The sequence below is a fragment of the Anneissia japonica genome, unplaced genomic scaffold (genome assembly GCF_011630105.1).
Source record: "Anneissia japonica isolate Jap-2015-1 unplaced genomic scaffold, ASM1163010v1 scaffold6788_len1366326_cov149, whole genome shotgun sequence".
Lineage (NCBI taxonomy): Eukaryota > Metazoa > Echinodermata > Crinoidea > Comatulida > Comatulidae > Anneissia > Anneissia japonica.
The window spans coordinates 485,352-507,878 of NW_022692324.1; the positions used below are offsets into that span (position 1 = coordinate 485,352).

Here is a 22,527-nt window from a genome sequence, read left to right on the forward strand (position 1 = left end):
TCTGGGTCACATATTTGCTTCAAAAGGATTACTATTGAATGGGATTATAATACCATTTACAGTAATAATATTAAAGATATTTTGCAAGTGAAACAGGTACAGTAATACTGGTACAGTATTTATTTATTTATTATAAATTTGGCATGCAATATAAACCAGATGCTGCAATATAAACCAGATGTGTAAAAAACAAAAACTTAAGTGTGTGGCATTTCAGGATATCTTCAGAAAAAAAAATCACTAGATAAATCATTTTAATTTAATTCTTTGGAAATATTTTGGATTCAATCACTTGCTGCAGAGCTCTGAGCATCGCCACCTTCTGCTAACCATGGATTGGGCATGTCCGTTTCATCATGTCCACACAGATGGAATTGTTTGCATCACATCCATCTGAGCCAGTCATTTGCTCCTATTGAGGAATAAATACAGTAGTTACAATAATGCAAAACCAGGTTTGTTAAAAATCAAAAATGTTATCAAACATTGGCATTTGCTGCTTTATCAATAACATATTATACTGAGATACTGTATGTATTCATCAATTGACAGTATTTTCAGATTTTTTAATTACTTGATTGAAGCCTTCCTGTCGGCGAGTGTGTAATGTATTATTGTTGTTTCTTAATAAAACTGACACACCATGCTGATATTTTTTTACCACTCCAATATATTTGTTTCATGTACTCTGGCTGAACAGTGATGAGATATTCACTTAATTTTCTTTTGCTCACCTTAAATTGTGTGTATAGCTTTCATTACAAGTTTCAGCAAACAACCAGAGTGTTTCTTGCTAACGTCTTGCTGGGTGCTTGTATGCTTTGTACCACCTTCTTTCGTAGATGCCAATGTTGGGTGGTTGTACTCATGGCAAATGTTGTGGTGTTTGTCTCATCATGGCGACTGGCAAATACCTACAGTATGTGAGGAGAGTGTCATGTTTCGGCCTATCACATACCTTGTCCTACAAAAATATATATGTATAATATTTTATTTGAATTCCACATTTCAACAACAGCTGAAAGTTAGGTTTGGAGTAACATATGCATCATGTTATTATTTAATGGGGCGTTATTGTTGTATAGTCTAGCTTCTAGGCCTACAGTATATCAATAATAATCTTATTGTTACAGGAATTGGTGTTGGCTCTGATGATATACTGTAGTGTTATAGCACATCACCTTTATTTAGACAGTGCATTTTTTAGACATTTAGGCCTAGGCCTAGACAGTTTTTCATAGGACCAGGCCTATAGTATACTATTATTAGTAGGCCTAGGGGCCTAAGTCTATTATTATGAAAAAAAATTCACTAGCACAATTAATGTGACAAAGATGGCATGACAAGTCTAGGCTAGGCTAGTAGTAGAAACCTACTATCTTCACCGTCAGCTGGATAAGGCTGCGTGCGAACTCACCTGCTGCGGGACTGGAGCAGTGTCCCGGACAGGAGAGCGCTACTGCTGCTGGGTAGACACTGACTGTGCTAATCCTAGGCATAGGTGTAGGCCTAATTATAAACAAACAGGTCAAGTCAGCGGACTGATATACGTTTATTAATTCAATTGAATTATTCCTGCATGATTGAATTGACGTTGACTAAACCGTCTCTCTGTAACTGGTACGTAAACGATCACAAAAACTCACGACTTCACACTGTATCTAGGCTAGTCGCTCGATCGTCGGGTCGATTTTTCGATCAGCTGCTCGCCAAAAATTAATTGACAGACTTGTCTTGAATATTAATGAGTTGGTTAGAAAATGCTACCAAGCTACTGAAAAAAGTGATCAGCCTCGTTTTCACCTGATTTTCCTGTCTCATCATATCATGTTTTGTTTCTGTAATTATCCTTACATCTCAGCATTTTGAATTTTTTAAGTATTTTTCCCGAACTCAGGAAAGGTTAAATAAGCAATATATGGCCACTTGTCTCATCCCCGCACCCCCCCTTTAAAAATAAGAATTGCCTGTAGATATGAGATATTAATAATATGTGTTAGGAGTTTCAGTATGATTGGAGATGCAGTTTTAATAAGTTAGGTGGTTATGTCACCATGAGCTGGTTTTTAAGATTATTAATATATTTACCAACTTCATACTCAGTTACTAGTGGGGCGGATATGTGACGTTTTTTGGCCAAGTCGTTCACTTCTGGAAAGAAGCATGAAACTTTGTCCTAGGGGGTTTCTGAGTATGCCGATTCCAAAAAATTGTGGGAACCACCACGTCACTCCAACCGTTCCCGTCGAAAATTGTAAAATCAAAATGACCGCCAAAAAACACAGTTTTGGCAGTTTAAAATTAGGCTCTAACGTAAGTGCCACATTACCATGATGTTGGTGTCAATACCTATGTTGTTTGGTTCAAGGAATCCAATAAAATATTATTAAAATACAATAACATACATTTTCATCGTGAAAATGCAAAAATAAATAAAGTATTCAAAATAGACGCCAAAAAACAAAATTTTGGCAGTTTAAAAGCTCTAAGTGCCCACAATCCCATGATGTTTGTGTCAATACCTATGTTTTTCAGTTCAAGGAATGCAATAAAAATTTAATAAAATACAGTAACATACATCTTCATCGTGAAAATACAAAAATAAATAAAAGATTCAAAGTGGCCGCCATGAAACACAATTTTGGCAGAATAAAACCTCTAAGTGCCAATTTTAGGTTAATTGTGTTTTCATATGAATAATCAATAACAGTGACGTATGAACAAGCTAGCTAATACATAGAATTTAAAAATTGTTTTGGGCTGATGGATATTTGGAAGGCAAAATCAATTGGTTAATTGTGTTTTCATATTATGAATAATCAGTAACAGCGACGTATGAACAAACTAGATAATACATGTGATTTCCTAAAAACGTGATAAAATTAAAAAATATGTCATACTTAACGCAATACTGAGACTGATAAGTTTCCAAAGCAAAAACAAAAACGTATCTGTTAATATTGCTAATAACTTTGCGATAAACAAACGGCTGTCTAAAAATATAAATCCTGCAAAATTTTAAAAGGGTACGACAATTTATTGCCAAGTTCCAAACATATAAACTTTAACTGCGACCGACATTTAGCAGAAAGGATAAACTCTCTACTGGAGGCCCGCTAGATATCGATCAATCACAATCACAAATCAATTTATTCAATCCAACAAGTTACAAAAAAGTAAAAAAGAAAATTGAAATTGAAGGATTTGGAAGACTCTCATTATGACATTGAGGTCGCGCAAGCATGAGACCCACCCAGTAAATTAAATAATTAATGAAAATGTGGAAAGAAAACAAAAAGGTTATACACATTTTCCTTTTTCATTTTATGTTCAAAAAATTAACGTAAAGCTTTTCTTTTTCACACCTGGGCCTATGTATATAATTATTGCTCTGGTTTGGCATTGTATAGGATTTGGTATTTTGATATGTATAATCAATATTAAACAGCGAAATATGAACAATCTAGATAAGGCATGTGATTGCCCAAAACGTGGTAAAATCCAAAAACATGTCACACTTAACTCAATACCGAGCCTGATTGTTCCTGAAGCAAAACAACGTAGGCTTATCTGTGAATCTTGCCAATAATTTTGCAATAAACAAACGGTAGTAATTTTAATTGTATAATATATAAAAACAATGTCTATAGAACGATGTACAATCCGGAAAAATTTCAAAATGGTTACACAAATTTATTGCAAGTTGCGAACATGAAAACTTTAACTCTATTTTTCTCCAAAAGTGAAAATTTCAATTTACGTTGTTTTGCCAAGTAACGGCCGCGGTGTAATATGGGAGGCAACTCGGGAGCAACCTGGACTTTTTCGTTCGCTGTAAATGGGAAATGAACCCGGAATTAACACAGGTTTATTCTGCCTTGGCAGTATAAAAGTTATATTATTTGTCCCTTATTGTTTTACATTAGGTTTGCAAAATCAAAAGCGTAAAAAGAGTATAGCAACAAATCAGACAATACTATATGTTAAGAATTGTCTATTAGTAAAATTATCAAACAATAACTTAGCCTACCTGACTGTTCGCAATTTCAAGAGTATCAACGATCGCCTGAATAAACTTTGAGTCCTTAAGTGAAAAATTATTCACTTTACTGACTCGGATCTCACCGCGTAAGTTGCGTTGAAGCAAAATTTTCTGACAGTTCGTTGTTTTTTCTTTGTTAAGAACGTAGCTGAGTTTGGCCAGACCAGCCTCAGGATTGATATCGGCTCCTGGGATTACCCCGGCTTTTATTAACGCCTATGACGAAAAAGGAAATAAAGAGAACGAATCAATATTCTTCTATCTCTGTTAAGTAGATGAATAACATCATAATAAAGACGACGACGACGACGACGACGACGATGATGATGATGATGATGATGATGATGATGATGATGATGATGATGATGATGATGATGATGATGATGATGTTGATAATAGTTGAGCATATTACTGTAGAAATCGCAAATTAAGCCTTACATATTTTATAGGATTTGAACTGAGAACAATGATTTTGTTTTTGGGCTTACACTTCCAGTTTCATAAGAATCTGAAACGACTCCTTTAATACACTGCGAACAATTTAAAATCAGCACTCCTCTGTCAGAAGCTTCTTCAAGTACTGCCAAGATTTCTTCGCGGTCACTAGGTCCATTGCCTGCTCCATAGGTCTGGAGGACGACACCTTGCATTGGTTTTTTCAAGAATGATCTTACCTAAAATTAGTTAAACAGTTTATTATCAATTTGTCAATACCAATCGAATAAATTATGAATTTTAATAGGAAAATACATTTTAACAAGCATAATGCCAATGTATCATACTAGCTGTGTACCCGTCCTTCGGATTGACATCAAGGTAAACTGAATGCATGGGACTTTTTTTTTTTTTCAATATTTCATACCAAAGTGCTATCGAATGGAATAGATTAAGCCCCAATGTACAGTCTTCTATCAACTTAAGCATATTCAAGAACCACATTTGTATTAATAATTAATGAAAACTAAGTATAATAAAACATTGTATAAATAATTAATTTAATGTTTTCTTGCTTTGTTTTATTTATAATTTACATTTATTTTTCGTAATTTACAGATTACTTTTGTAGATTGGATTTTCTTCATTTTCATAATATATTTTGCCTTTGTAAGCTATAGATAATTCCTTTTATTTAAGTAAATTTTTGACGTTTGCGTACTGTATAATAATTATGTTTTGTATCTATATTATTTAATTTCTGCGTTTATTTAACTTTTGTTTATTATGTACCGTACTGTGTAATTTATGTTAATTGTAAATAAGGTATCTGACGACCATAATAAAAAAACAGCATTATATTTATTAATTTGTACTTCGTGAATAGGCCTAAGTAAAGTTTTACTACTGGTGCTCTAGTTGTCATTGCTGGTGCCCTAGTGGAACTGAAATAAAAACTGAATGCCTTTGTGCCGTAGTTGCCGTCGTCATCATCATTCTCGTTAGCAGAATCAATGTCATGAAAGAATTGAAATCATCATCATCATCATCATCATCACCATTCTCGTTAACAGAATGAATGTCATGAAAGCATTAAAACAAATATAAATATTTGTATTGTAATTTATCACAGATCAAGTCTGTGTTTAATCAGTAATCGTCGTTAAGTTTTTCTGGCGGGTATAAAAGTATTTTTAACGTATTTGTTTCATTTTAACACACAACAGGGGCTGATCCAGAAGTTTTCAAAAGGTGGGGGGCACAACAGTTTCAGAATAGGTAACACATAACACTGATATGCTTTGAAATTTAAAAAAATTAGTGTCAAAACGTGTTACCCACCCCCTCCCCCCAACTGGATCCACCCCTGTAGAGTAAATGTCATCATATATATTGTGTATTACAAAGTGTGCAGGGTTTGATTTTTTGGTAAATATTCGGCTCTCCAATATAGGCAACTTAAGGTTCCCGCATCGTTGTATTCATTGTAATTAAATGTGTTTCAAATTTAAACGTTGGCTTTAACAATCTATAGTGTAAGCCAATTAGAGTGGTATTTCTCACGAGAGAAATTTGTGTTGAAACTATATTATGCAGCCTCAAATAAAAAAAAATGTTTATAATCAATTTCTTAATAAAATTACTTCGCTCATATTTTTAAACATTAAAAAAAAAACATTTAAAAGAAAGTTTGGTTTTTTTATCTTGGGAAACATGCTTCCAATAATTAAACATTTGTTTTTAATTTATCAAAAATATTGAGGGTTAAGATGGTTACTTTTGAATTTTCTATAGGCAGGAAAATTTTTTTCCGGGGCAAAAATCGGTCCGGCGGACTGATTTTGGCCTCATACTTGCCAAATGTAGTCCACATAAGCCAAAATCAGTCCGCTGAAATTTACCCTGCTGTGCTTAGCACAATTGGGAATCTTACGTCCGCAATAGATTTTGGCGGAAAGAACGATTCCTAAGCTTTTGCAGACGTGCATATGCTTATCTAGCCAATCACAATAATGTCCATAGCTGAAGCTTGAATTTGCATACATCACCCTATCGGCATGTACAGTATTTGGGTTTAGTTGAGTAGCCTTCGCGGTTAGTGAACATACAGGAATAACAATAAGGAAAGACTAAGCTATGTACACAGATATATACTAGTTGTTACCCAGACAGCAGCATGCTGACTTATATGTATGTATATGTATGTATATGTATGTATATGTATGTATATGTATGTATATGTATGTATATGTATGTATATGTATGTATATGTATGTATATGTATATATATGTATATATATGTATATATATATATCCAGTTCGGCGACTCGATCCTAGTGCAATTATTGCAGTTATTGGGCAAGTAATTGATATTCTGTTCATTGTTTTGACATAACGTATAAATTCACTGCCTTAATTACTGGTGTTGTCTTCGAAATCTTGCTTGTGCTTTGCGTAAAATTGCAGTTGAATTTATCCCATACTTTTGTCAATATGGCTACGCGCTTAGAATTAGAGAAACATATGGTTATTGGTGAAAGGCATGGTTTAAAAGAACTTAAACATTTCATAGAATCTGAAAGAGATAGGTTAAAAGTAGAAAGGGATGAGGAAAGAGATCAAAGAGCTACACAAGAGCAATTGATACTAAACAGAAAGAAATTGATGCACAGTTTAGAGAAGCAGAAAGAAAAAAGTTTAGAAAAACAATTAGAAATGCAATTAAAAATCGAAGAACTTAGATCAGTACAGGCACAAGCCCAAGCGCAAGTCCAAGTACAACCAGGGAATGGGGGAAATGCTCCCACACATAAGGGTAAAGCTCCGAAATTACCTCCTTTTAATCAGGATAAAGATGATGTAGATGCTTATCTTAATAGATTTGAACGATTTGCTCAAATGCAGGGTTGGGATAAAGCAACTGATTGGGCTACTAATCCTGCAGCTTTATTACAAGGTAATGCATTATTTGAATATTCCACACTCTCCACTGAAGATGCTATGGATTATGCTAAGGTAAAAAAAGGCAGTGTTACGTGTGCTTATCATCTTACCGCTGATGGATTTCGTAAGAAATTTCGTGAAGTTAAACCTTCGCAAGATGATACAGGTTCTAAATTTGTAACTAAACTTAATAATTACTTTTAATGATGGATGGACATGGAAAAAGTTGATTTTAAAAAATTACAGGAATCAATACTAAGAGAACAATTTTTTTAAATTCTTGTAGTACTGAACATTCTACATTTCTAAAAGAAAGGGAACCTAAGAGTATTCAAGAAATGGCTAAACTGGCTGACCAGTATATTGAAGCACATAAATGTTGGTATCCCGGCCAGCTAAAAGGTAAGGAAAGTAAACCTAACAAAACTTATAATCCTCCAAGAGATCACAGTCGTTATGATAACAAGTCCTCACACCAATACCACAGAGGTAAGACACAAAGTCAAGGTAGGGAGAGTAAACGTACATCTGTAATATGCTATGTTTGTAATAAGCAAGGACATTACGCTCGTGATTGTACATAGAAACAAACTCTTGCTTTCTTAACCGACGTGGTAAATAACGTGATAATAAAACGTATCCAGACTGATACGAGACCAGAGGAATGTGTAAAGGTACCACCTAAAGAACGTTCCGACACAGGAGCATTTATGATGGTAAAATCGGATCCACATTTGTATCAGGCAAGTAAGAAAGGGTTTTTCACATTAGATTGTGGTCACAAACTAACTGTTCTTAATTAAGTTACAGCCGCATGCAAACATAATGAAAGCGGTATGCCAGTAACACACGGTATAATTGGAAACCATGTGGTGAAATACTTCGTGATAGCGGATGCAGCGGTGTTGTTGTTAAAACTAAACATGTAGAACCAAACCAGATGACTGGAGAATTCAAGACGTGTATTCTCATCGATGGTACGGTAAGACGTTTCCCCACAGCTTCAATACTTATAGACACTCCATACTTTTAGGTCATGTTTCAGCTGTATGCATGGACAATCCGGTATATGACTTAATACTAGGAAATATTTTAGGTGTTCGAGAACCTACTGATCCAGACTTGAATTGGGGAAAGACTCAAGTTGATGAATCGGAAACTAACTGTAAGGTAAGTAATTCTAATGAATTGAATCCTTTTCATTCCGATCAAAACATTTAAGCTGCCATACAGACAAGAAGTCAAACCAAATCAAAAGATAAACCATTGAAGCAGTTAAAGGTAATTTATCCTATCAGTGAAGTCACTGCAAATATGTTACGACTTCAGCAGAGTGAAGATCCAACTCTTAGAAAGGTCAGACAATTGGCCGAAAGCGGAGAACAGAAAGTAAGTAATAACGGAAGTACCCACAGGTATGTCAAATTCAATGGTATTATCTATAATAGAGAATTTAACTCTCCCAAGATATAATTTGGGAACACATTTAAACATTTAAACATTTACAGAGAACATGTTTTAAGAATAGCTCATGAATCTATTCTAGGTGGTAATCAGGGATCTAAGAAAACTAGTGACGAGGTAATGAGTAACTTTACATGGCCAGGAATGCTAGCCGATGTGACCAGGTATTGTCAATCGTGCGACATATGTCAAAGGACCATACCTAAAGGTAGGAAAACGAAAGTCCCATTAGGAAATTTTCCTAAAATTGACGAACCATTTCAAAGGGTAGCGGTAGATTTAGTTGGACCCATTAAGACAACAACAGATAGAGGTCATCGATATATCTTAGTGCTTGCAGATTATGCTACAAGATATCCAAAAGCAGCGCCTATGACTACGATAGGAACTGAAGCCATTGCAGAAGAACTACTATCCATGTATTCCAGGTTAGGTTATCCAAAGGAAGTCTTAACGGATCAAAAGGATCTCAATTCGTTTCAGGCATAATAAAGAGGTAAGTAGGTTGCTTTCAATTCGCAGCATGACTACAACTCCATATCATGCCATGTGTAATGGTCTTTGTGAAAAGTTTAATGGTACATTGAAAGCTATGCTGAAGAAAATGTGCGAAGAAAAACCTAGAGATTGGGACAGATATATCGATCCACTCCTATTTGCATATAGGGAAACTCCTCAAGCCAGTACAGGTTTTTTCACCGTTTGAACTGTTGTATGGGCGCACAGTGCGTGGACCCATGAAAATTCTTAAAGAATTATGGACTGGTGAAGCAGAGGTAAGTGGAGCTAAGAACGTTTATCAATATGTTTAGGAACGTTTAGAACAGACTTGCCAATTAGCACGAGAAGAACTTAGAAAATTTAAGCAGAAATATAAGATGTATTACAACAAGAAGGCACGAACTAGAGATATGAAAGTAGGAGATGGCGTCCTCCTTCATTTACCAACGGATAACAATAAGTTATTGATGCATTAGAAAGGACCGTTTCCTATCCAAGAGGAGGTAAGTTCAATAAATTACAAGATAGATTTTGGCCATATGACCAAAACTTTCCATGCAAACTTACTGAAGAAATATCACAGAAGGGAAACCGTAGCCTCAGTGATGGACCCAAACATACGTGGTGTTTATGAGATCGTATGTACATCTGTTCTTGAAGATGAACCACACGAAGAAGTAGGTAAATATGAACGTAAATCTTTCCATACCGACCAACATATACATCTTCCTCCTGTGGTTCAGAAGGAACACAGTTCTGACGTTAAATGATTAATGGTTATTAATTTATAGAGCGCAAAATACAAAAAGTCTCTAAGCGCTAAATTGACCCACGGCTTAACAAAACAAAAACACATCAGGTAAAGCAAATATTATTACAGTACAAGGATATTCTTACAGATATTCCAGGTAAGACAACGCTAGGAAAACATGTAATTAAATTAACGGACACTAAGACAATTAAAAGTAAACCTTAACCAATACCCCATGCACTTAGGGAAGACATTCGCAAAGAAGTCCAGAGTATGCTTAGAATGGGAATAATATCTCATAGTAATAGTCCTTATGCACGTCCATTTGTAGTGGTTAAGAAACCACTACAAATACCACTAGTAAATTCAGGTGCCACATTTAGCCGAGTAATGCGGAAACTTTTAAAAGGTATATCTAACGTACACAATTACATAGATGACATACTTATCCATACTAAAACATGGGAAGATCATCTACAGAAGATTAAGATAGTGTTGGATAGACAGCTAGACCTACTAAATGTTCATTGGCTATGAAGAAGTTGAATTTTTAGGACATTTAGTTGGACAAGGTTTAGTCCGACCAAAACCTGATAAACTAAAAGCTATTGAGCAAGCAGAGAGACCAACCACGAAAACACAGGTAAGATCTTTTCTTGGGTTAGCAGGATATTACAGAAAGTGTATACCCCAGTTTGCAGATATAGCTGCGCCATTAAAAAATTGTACAAAGAAGGGAGAACCAAATTTAATTCGGTGAGGTGAAGCTCAGGATCAATCTTTTCGGACGTTGAAAGGTATGTTGTCAAGATTCCCTGTACTTCAACTCCCCGACCTCAATAAGGAATTCACGTTACGAACTGATGCATCTGATACAGGTGTAGGTGCAGTACTTCTGTAGCAGTTTCATACCACTATTATCAAACATGGTGTGTGTCTTTTTAGAGAATTTTCACTTAACTTTAATTATTTAACCATCTTTGTAGTCCAACGACCTCATATCTTCACATGGTAAGGTCGTTTAGACAGCTACCTAAGACCCTCTTAAAGACAATAAATATTGATTTAAGCAGTCTGCATTTTTTTGGAATGTGGTCACTCTCCTGGCATAAAACAAGGCCACTGTAATTCTCAATTCCTATTGGTCATAGGGAGTGATTGGTGATGCCATATATATCACAACTATCTGAACCTTTGGTACTCAGTTGAATTACACGTTGTGATAAACAATACTTCTTTATTGTTTCAACTTGTATATTCTTTATTGTTTGCCGATCTACACTTCAAGTGTTTTTTATCTACCATACGTTTTTCACTGGGAAATAAATTGTACAGTTTTATATGTTATTAGTTTGTTGTTTACTATTGTTACGTTTACAACTACTAAACTTCTACAGGAAATTGCAAGAGAAAAGTTCCCAATAGCTTATGCAAGTAAAAAGTTGAATAAATGTCAACTAAAATATTCAGTAATGGAACGAGAGTGCTTAGCGGTAGTATGGGCTGTTTAAAAGTTTGAACCATACTTATACGGTAAGGAATTCTGTATTGAAACCGATAATCAACCTCTAAAACTGTATCCGTAAGTCCAAAGTTGCGAATGGGAGGATAATGATGTGTGCTCTCGCGTTGCAGCCGTATCGATTCCGAATTAAAGTAATTAAATGAACTGATAATGTAGGTATTGATTATTTAAGTAGGAGCAATGAAGTAATGCAAGTTGGCTCCTTATCAATGGTTAGCGTATGTGGATGTTAGGTGATAGTGTCGACTGTGGTGAAGGGACAGAACTGGAAGAGTTGCCCTCTACCGCCCTTAGACCCACCTCGGATCACAATTCAATTGTGGAAGTGTGTACATAGTAGAAGTTGAACGATCGTTTGTTATTTATTCTGGTTTATTGATTCGTGTTTTTATTTATTTATTTTATTTCTTTTCATAAATTCTAATGCTCTAGTATGTCTAAAGGAGGGAGTTAATTGTCACATTAGAACTTTATATTTTACCCTACCAGATGCGTATTGCCTTAATATTTAAATAGTATGCTACTCCACTTAGTGAATAATAGCTCTTAGTCCATGACAAAAATTGTTGCATTGTTGCTAAATGTGCATATGCGTAAATCCGTTGCCAGCCGGTCATAGAAAATGACTAGGGCGAGAATTCGAATCACTCTCAAATTTAGCACCATACGATTGAGTCAACCCACAGCCAATTCTATGAGGTTCATGAGACAGCAGTATTATATTAAGCTTATGATGGGGCGCAGTGTGCATTGGACGCACGAAACTGTACAAGCCTAGGCCTTTGTAAATTTACACAGTTGGTAGAACCGTGATAAAGTGGTTTTTGTTCAGTTATAAACCGACGGAATGGGGCGAGTTAGGATAGAAACTCCGACAAGGCTCGCAGCTGAACGTGCTGGAGCTCGTCTATGTTAACCTACAGTACGGTAGTGGACATTGTGAGTATTTGAATAATTGTTATAAGTGAAAGTAATGTAATGCCTATGGATAATTAGAAATTGATTATAATGAATACCATTAAATGTTAATGCATGGATACTTGGATTATAATCTGAAAACTATTAGAAGTTAATATATAGGTGGAACATTAACGTGTATTACTGATGTATGTATACCTGTCTCTTATACACATCTAGATGTGTATAAGAGACAGGGTAAAACCTTCGCAATTTTCATATCATTGGGGACTTCATTTTTACTGATAGATAAGTTTATGATATAAGTTACAGGTTTCTTTAGAATAGTCGCAACTTTTCATTTGGGAGCTACTGGTTATTGTTGTATGGAACTTTTTAAGCTAATGATGAAGCGTATGGTAAACCAAAGCGACCTATAAACTCATCAAGAATGGGAAGCTGTTGTTGAAAGCGGATACTTAACACAATGAATCAGTTGCGTTCACGTGGGAACACAGCGATTGCAATAAGAACGTATAGTATCACGAGAACATTCGTCTTCATTATAATTCAAATAATGATACTATACTATAATATTAATTATACTGGTAGTTATTAGTTATTGCTATGGAGATATAGTAGTGGACAAAATCATGAAGATTTTGTAGCAATTTTTCAGATTAATTGAGTAATGTTATTTGAGAGATATATGTTACAGATTAAAAGTATTATTATTAATTGAATGATCTGTTATATATATATGTTATATATATATATATATATACTTATATACATATACATATATATCATATATATAATATATATATATGAATAAATGTAGTTGTATATATATACAAGATATATATACATATAAAAGATACTTTAAATGAGTTTTAAAAAAAGAGTAAATATAGTTACATCAGTCTATATATTTAAAGACTTGAAAATAAAAAACCTCCACTTAATATTTTTTTCCACTGTTGCTTTCTTGTGGTCTAACAACTTAATTAATTCTTTTATTTGACAAAATTTGTCCCATTGTCAAATAAAATATGTTTTGGCTGGCCTCTCCGACTCACAAAACGATAAGATGCGTTTAGGAATGTATCAGTGTCCAATCCGTAAGCTATCTCCAAATGGACAGCTATGGTGAGCAAACAAGTGAATAGACACAAATATCTCTTTGTTCTGACCTTGCCTCTGCCTTGAATTGTCAGAAATAGTCCTGCATAATCCACTGCCACTCGGGTAAACGCCTTTAAACTATCCATCTTAGTCCTAATTTCAGGAAGTGGAGCCATGATTTATTCGCCTATTTTTGCCGTTCGTCGCTTACATCCCATGCAGTTCCTTTCACAATCTCGGATTTCTTCTCTGTTATGAATTATCAAATATCTTTCCGATAACAGTGATAATATATGATTTGTTCCAGCTACATGTTTACCCAAGTCATGATACTTCTTTACAATAAGTTTAGTGACTGGATGCTTTCTAGGAAATATGATTGGGTATCTAACGTCATGTGGCAAGGCTTCAACGAAACTTAAACGTCCTGTCATGCGCAATACTCCGTCTTCGTCTACTGTAGGTGTTAATGTACTCAATACACTGTAAGATCCAACAACACAATTTTCCTTTAAGTTCCTTATGTCATTTGGCAATGATTCATATTGCGCCTTTCGTATTATGCTCAGTTCCACATACTGGATCTCTTCATGCTCCAACCGCCCATAGACCCTGTCATATTTGTTGGATCGACAATTTGTTATGAACCTATGAACATAAGCTGCTATTCTAATCAGTCTGGACCAACTTGAATACCGTTTTGGATCCAGTCTCCAATTATCATCTATGTTTAATGGCTCAACTTGGTTTAAGAAGGGACGCACACATTTTCTTTGTTCGGTAACGTTTCCACCTTGCTCTATTTTGTTTACTGGCCAACGTTCTTCAGACTCCATTAAGAATTCTGGTCCATTCCACCACATTTTAACTTTCAAACTCTCAACTGTAGTACCTCTTGAGGCAACGTCGGCGGGATTGGACTTTGTTGGTACGTGACGCCACTGGTTTGGGTTGGTCCTCTGTTAAATCTCGCCTATCCTATTTGCCACAAAGGGCTTGAAAGATCTACTACGACCTCGTGCCCACCAGAGTACATCCATACTGTCACTCCAAAATGTGACCTCCTTTATATCGTAATTCAATACGGTTACAATCGATATAGTAAATTGTAACCCTAACATAGCTGCCATTAATTCTAATCTGGGGATGCTTACGGATTTTAGTGGCGCTACTCTGGTTTTTGATGCTATCAATCGCACTGTCTTCTGTTCACCATCATAGCTTCTTAAATATACAACTGCTGCATACGCATCGTTTGAAGCATCAACGAAAGTGTGAATTTGTTGATCTTTGTTTTGAACTTCTAATTTCTGTAGATCTTGTAAACCACTCAACCAGTCCGCTACACCGTTTGCTACAGTTTGTGGTACAAGTTCATCCCAAGATACTCCCAGTGTCCAGAGCTCCTGGAGCAGTATCTTTGCAGAAATAATCACTGGTGATATAAAACCAAGCGGATCAAACAATGTCGCAATTTTACTTAAAATATTTCTCTTTGTCATGTTTTCTATAGACCCCCCTGGTCCTCTGAAAACAAATACATCACTTTCAGCTTTCCTCATTCATCCTAAAGTTTTTACTGATGGCAATTCACTTTCATTTAATTTCAGTTCTTTGAATCTTTGGTGTTCATGTATCGCCTCCAAAACCTCCTTAGAATTAGATAACCATTTTCTCGCCTTCATACCAGCTTTCCCCCATAACTCCATTAGTTGATTGTACAACTCAACCGCTGTTTTCACATCATTCACCGAGTCCATGCTATCATCCATATATGTACTCATTAATACTGTTTCTGCTGCTAGAGGATACCAACGTTCAAGTAACTTAGCATTTTCTTGTGCAACCTTCTGGGAAATAAACTCATTAACTACAAATACTAATCTGTTAAATTCATATAACTCTGGCTCTTTACTCGCATCTAAATCTCGCCATAAAAACCTAAACATTTGCTTATCTTCATTAGCCAACTCTATTTGTAGATACATCTCAGATATGTCACAGACCACAGCTACTGAATTTCTTCGAACACATCGAACAGATTATTTTGTAATTTTGGACATCATTTAGAGACACTCCACGATACGGAGCAGAAGCATCATACACTACCCTGACTTTGGTTTTTTTCTCTATCTAGCTTAACTACAGGAAAGTGTGGAAGGAACCATTGCTGCTCAAGATTATGTTTTTCTTCTGGATTCACCTTTCTTATATACTCATTTTCCCGATAACTATCCACGACCTCTTGGTATGCAGCTCCCAAGATTGTATCTTTTTTCATTTCTCTAAATTTGTGAGTCTCTTCTCCGCCATTTCGTAGTTGGTTTTAGGCATTTCTTTTTTCTCATCTTCTTTCCATGGAACCTTGACTTGGTACCTTTCTCCATTACTACACATCGACTCTGTAACCACCTTAACTGCCAGCTCTTCCTCTTTAGTATACAATTTAACCCCACTTTTAATTAAACCTTCATTCTCTACTTCCCAAAACGTGCGCATAACCTCCTCTGTCTCTTGTAAACTCAATACATTGCTTTTATATGTTTTTGAGTCCAGCCAAGGGGTGTACGTCTGGCTATTGGTTCTCCTGGCTTTCCGTGTCTTTCTTCTAAGGCAGTGTGTAGCTGAGGATGGTCAACACCTATCAATATAACCACGACTTACCTTTTAGTATTAACTACTGGGAATTCTATGCCTTTCAAATTATCCAAATCTTTGCTTATTCTGTTCCACTCTGGGTGTTCTAATTTACCTGTTACATAATTTGCAATCAGTGCATCCAGTGTGTATTTTCTCGATCTATTGTCTACTGATGATACGCTAAATGTAACTGGCCTTGTAATAAACCTTTCTTCTTTACCATTCAACAAACTAACAACTATTTCTTCACTTTGCCCATGGAGCCCTAACTCCCCATACAGGTCTGTATTTATGTACGTTTGCGTACTACCATCATCTAACAAAGCATTTACCTGCATATGTTTACAACCTTTGCTTACTATTATAGGTATAGTACGTAAGGCAACTGAATGAATGACTGATTTAACATCGTGATAGGCCTATTTGCCTGACCCCTGGTACTTGTTCCCTCCCCTTCTATGGGAACCTTAGAATTTCCTACAAGTTTATCATTATTTCTTGTCCTATGTAACAATCTATTATGGTCGCTTTGACAACCATTAATACCGCATGACATTATTCGTGTACAAGTCTTAGACATGTGATTACCTAAACAATTTTTCTTTGCTGGCTAGATTCCATCGATCATCTACATGTTTATCTTTGAACTCATGGCATTCCCACAACATATGGATACCTTACAACACACACATTTATCATAATTTCTCTCTGGCTTCGTACAGCTATGAAAGACTTTTTATTTTTAACCTCAACTGATTTCCAAACATAGTGCTATTAACTTCTGCCTGACCTTCTTATCTTGGAAGATGGGTTCTCGTTTCTGAAGTATCTCATGGGCAACATTGGCCCACTTAGCCTGTAGGAATTTTGGTAATAACCCCTGAACTTTGAGTAAGTTTGACGTGCTATTTAAGTCATTTGTATAACCCATTTTAGTTATGCGACACTTTTTCATGTCTCCCACCAGCAACCATAACCCTTTATGATCTCCTCCATTTAAAGGTTTCCTATTTAAAAGATTACCTATTAAAGCATTCAGTACCAAATGGGGTTGGCCAAATTGTTTTCTCAGGATTTATAATGCCTGATGGTAACCTTCAGGACCCAACAACACAGTACTTTCAATACATGTCCTAGCCTTTCCTTTACATAACTGCAGCAAGTAGTGTAGTTTGGAACTATCATTACTTAACCTAGCTGCGATATTTGTTTCGAAATTGGACATAAATGCCCAATAATTACCTGGTTCCCCATTGAAGTCACTAACCTCAGCCTTAGGTAATTCCAAAGCCAGTCTTAGGGCTATGTCATTACTCACTACATTATCTTTAGTCCTTTTATCACTATTAGTAGTACTGGTGTTTCCATTGCTACTGCCATTACTTGGGCTCAAGGCATCACTGTTAATACTGGTGTTTTCATTGCTACTGCCATTACTTAGGTTCATGGTGTCACTGTTTTTACTGGTGTTTTCATTGTTGCTACCATTACTTGGGTTCACTGTGTCATTATTGATACTGGTGTTTCCATTGTCAGTTTCATTATTCTCCTTCTCTTTAAATTTTATTCGGCTCTTCAATTCCTGTATCGCTGACATATATTCCGTTTGACAATTTTCCATCCATTCTAACTTCTTTTAAATAATCATCCTCATTTTCTATTAGGTTAATCAACTCCCCATGCGCTTCTTCAATTGTTGCATACATTTGTCTAGACATTAAGATTCTGCTTTCTACCTCTATTGTTCATAAACACCTTCTTTCAACAAGTTCGCAATCCCCGATAATGCTCTGGTCAGAGCACCATTTCTGTTTCTACGTGTTATTTTTAATTTATTTATTTCCTCCGCCATTGCTAATGTTTAATATCACAACAAAACACAATGTTTACAGAATTGGAATTATCATGTAAAGTTCACTACACTTTTTATTCTTTATTCGTCGTTGTTTATTTAATGTTCAATATACTAGCATAATCGTACGACGCTCATCATAGGCCTTTACATCCAAAGTGTTATAAATATTCACTCGCAGTGTTTCGAATGTTCTAGAATTAGCTGAAACAGCCGACTCGCTGATGCCATTAGGAGCACCGCGCTCCAGGCTATATTAATTATTCAGGTTGTCTCAACGCTGTTTGTTGCTGGACCGTAACGTTATTTTCACATATCCTAGTCTTAGGCTAGCATTTACTAGGCCTAAGTTCGGAGGAACAGTGAGAGTTTTCAGGATTAACATACAGTTTAACCTCGCTCTGCTTCCATTTGGACTGACGCTTTCCAATATTTTAGTACTGCTCACTGTCATAAAGGAACACAATCGCATTTAAACTTTGTTTTTTTTCTTTATTTAAAAAAAAAAACCCGGTCAACAGCCATGATCGAAAAACAACAACAACGTTCCGCTCGCGATTTTTTTTTTCGTACGAAACATTTACATCTCCACTCGGGCCGTCTCGACTGAATCGACCCGAAAATCTCATATTGCAGAATTCAGGTCAAAAGGTCATCAACATCTTCTGATCTGAGAGAACGTCGCTGTCTGATTTTTAAAAAATACATTGATGTTACCATGCTAATACTAATGGGTCGTTTAAAATGACATAATATTTGATTGAGCTGCACGAGTGAAAAAGTGTCATTTTAATTTGAGTTACATACTGTGGCAATTTTTATTTTTTAGTTAGGTCTGGGTTTTGCATACCTAGGTAGGCCTAACTACAAAAAATATACACTTTCTGGGGAATAATAATTAATATTATTATTATTATTAATATTATTAATATTAATATTAATATTAATATTAATATTAATATTAATATTAATATTAATATTAATATTATTAATATTAATAATATTAAAATTAATATTATTATTATTAATATTTATTATTTATTATTATTATTATTATTATTTATTATTATTATTATTATTTATTATTATTACTGATTAGTATTTATTATTATTATTATTATTATTATTTAATAATATTAATATTATTAATATGTTGTTGTTGTTGTTGTTGTTGTTGTTGTTGTTGTTGTTGTTGTTGTTGTTGTTGTTGTTGTTGTTGCAATCTGAACATTAGTGAAAATTTGGTTTAAATCGGCTCAGTAACAAAAGAGAAAATGCCATTTATTGCATTAAAATTCAAACTCAGGTCTAACCTTACCATTAAACAATAGAACTTCAAAATGGAATCCGGATAATAACAAGAAATGTAAATTATGCAAACTTAATTCTGTTGAGGATATCCACCATTTTATTTTTAATTGTCCGGCTCTAAATTACATTCGCATTGACGAAATAATATATGCCTTACACACTGATTTAGTACAAACTGGCAACTATGAACTGTATAAAAATTCCGTAATGCAAATACTAAATTTAAATATATTTTGGGATGTTAGACTCATTATGAGCGTGATAGTGCAAATACATACTATTTATTACACCATGTTAACTATAGAAAATGATTGATCTTGAATGTTATTTTCATTAACATACAGTGGCTGTTACACCAGTCTAAAATGATTTCCTAATACTAGTTGGATTTTGTTGGACAGTACCGCAACATCCAAAAAGAATTAATTATTCGTTTAAGACTAATGTAACAATAGCGATTGCCAAACTGAGAATTTGCTTGCAATACTTACAGTTTCCACAGTAATAGAAGGGAAGAGCCGCAGTAAACCAACATTACAGTTGAGATTTGTGAAAACTTTAAATTTCTCGATAGACTTCGGCTGCAATATACTATCCCAGTCCACTGAAAAGAAAAATATAGCGTGACAACATATTATACGTCAATTAAGAAAACTGATGTAACAAATAATTCTGGGGCCCTGGATAATACTTTTGTGGGCCATACTACCAGTGGGACTGGGTCTACGTAGATCCAGTGCCATGCATGACTCGTCAATTGTCTGTTCAAGAACGTAATTTGATGTTTTACATTTTCTCGGCTGATTCGGGGAAAAGTTGGAAAATGCTGATGATTATCCCGGGGCCCCTCAAGATATAGCCCCTAGTTTTAGCTGGTACTGAGGGCTTATTGTTGTTACGTCACTGCTTACCACATTGAAATAACTGAAGAAGTACATGTCAGTACCGAATAAACAAATAAAAACGATAATAATTATTAAATTATCCCACCTGAATCTATACGCTCCTGGTCACCACTAGTTACGGTTTTCAGCCTTTTCTATTACATTGTGAATTTGACGCGAGATTTATGTGTATCCTCTATTATTAACGAAATTATGCCTGTACGTACGTACCTACCACGTCGATTTCCATTCTGACAAGCGGGTCAAGATTAGGTGATCCAAAGGCATTCAGTTCGTTGTTAACAAGCTTTGTGACACGATTCCCCCGAAACAGCTTGTAATCAAAATATAATGTTACCTAAAAATATCAACAATGATGAACAATGTCTTTATATCATACGAATATCATAATAACATTGTTTGACCGGATTATCCAAAATAAATACAGTAGTGGATACATATTTCCATATTTATGTTAATTCAGTGACAGCTCTAATTTAATGTTATGTATTTTGCAAACGAAGGTTCTTTGATCAGGTAGTGCGTAACGTTGTTTAATGACGTATCAATAACTCATTGTAATGTAAGGAATTTTTTTGATATGAATATATTTTGCTGAATAAACGAATGTACTTAAAATGTGTATTGATGTTTGTTAAAAGTATGTTTTCAAACATTTTAAGAAATATGAAATGTGCAGGTATATTATACGCCTATATAATTTTATTGAATATCTGGAACAATGTATGTTTCTGATATTATTTTCATCATTTATCAAGTAAGCAAGTGGATTTGTCACTTTGATACTGTATTATTATTATTATTATTAATAATAATAATAATAATAATAATAATAATAATAATAATAATAATCATCGTCTTCGTCGTCGTCATCATCGTCGTCGTCATCATCATCGTCGTCGTCATCGTCGTCGTCATCGTCGTCGTCATCGTCGTCGTCATCGTCGTCGTCATCATCGTCGTCATCATCGTCGTCATCATCGTCGTCATCATCATCATCGTCATCATCATCATCGTCATCATCATCATCGTCATCATCATCATCGTCATCATCATCATCGTCATCATCATCATCATCATCATCATCATCATCATCATTTCTCTAACCTCTGAAATTGTGGGATAATTTCCGGCAAGATACACAGCACCAAGTAAGTTTCCGGTACCATCACTAAGGGTTTCTTCCAATGGTATCTGAGACCCGGTTAAGATGACAGGTTTTCCGAGGTTTTCAAACATGAATGAAAGCGCAGAGGCCGTGTATGCCATGGTGTCGGTACCGTGTACAATCACAAATCCATTGTAATCTTTGTAGTTGTCTTCTATGTCACCGGCAAGTTTTTGCCAATCCTGGACCGTAATATTACTTGAGTCTATGAGTGGCGAATACTCACAAATAAAGTATAGTACGCGTGTGGTATGATCATGACTCAACCTGCAAGTTGTTAAAATATGATGATTTAAGTAATCAAATTCATTCATAACATACATATATACATTCATTGTTCGGCTGAGGCTCTCGGTACTGTCGCGGTGCGAAAAGAGCTGCTGTTTTCTATCGACACTGCCCCAGTGCGAAAAAGCTTCTGCAGTGGCGGATCCATGGTAGGGGAGGGGGTCAAGCTGTTCGGAAGAACCCCCCCCCCAACTGTGAAGAAACGTAACAAAACACTATCGGGTCCTGGCTTACAAAAGACATGCTAACCTCATAGTTACCAACCGTCTCGCATCGTGCGGGACGGTCCCGCATTTTAAAGTGATTTTGGATGAAACACGCATAGGACGTAACAAGCATTTGGCAGAAACACATGCGTGACCTTAAATTTGTCACGCATTTAGTCTAAGCATGAGTACGGTTCGTAATCACAAATTCAGGGAAAATATATTTAAAATTAGAATAAATTAGTTTTATTAAAAATATAAAACAATCATACAGTAACTTCAGTCATTAGAGAGCTTTCGTTATCTCGTTTGAAATTCAATTCACCGAAAGCTTTGGAGGCGCGTGCGGTCTTGCCCGTTCATTGTCACAACCAATGTTGATTATGTAACAGAAACTCACAGTTGTAAGCATCAAACACGCACGCAGTCAGGTAAATGTATTTAAATGTATTTAATCTTGAATTTTCTGTTTAT

The 22,527-nt window shown here is 35.3% G+C and overlaps 1 protein-coding gene across 1 annotated transcript in view; it reads right to left on the minus strand.

Moving 5' to 3' along the window:
• LOC117100219 (L-asparaginase 1-like) overlaps positions 1-22,527 on the minus strand; it is an 80,806-nt gene that overhangs the window by 40,176 nt on the left and 18,103 nt on the right. Inside the window, exons 3-7 of the mRNA XM_033239814.1 lie at positions 21,499-21,826; positions 20,602-20,728; positions 19,978-20,090; positions 4,531-4,716; positions 4,031-4,258 (exon numbers count right to left, since the gene is read on the minus strand). Of these exons, the coding sequence (XP_033095705.1) occupies positions 4,031-4,258; positions 4,531-4,716; positions 19,978-20,090; positions 20,602-20,728; positions 21,499-21,826 (982 nt within the window). The remainder of the gene's footprint in view (positions 1-4,030; positions 4,259-4,530; positions 4,717-19,977; positions 20,091-20,601; positions 20,729-21,498; positions 21,827-22,527) is intronic.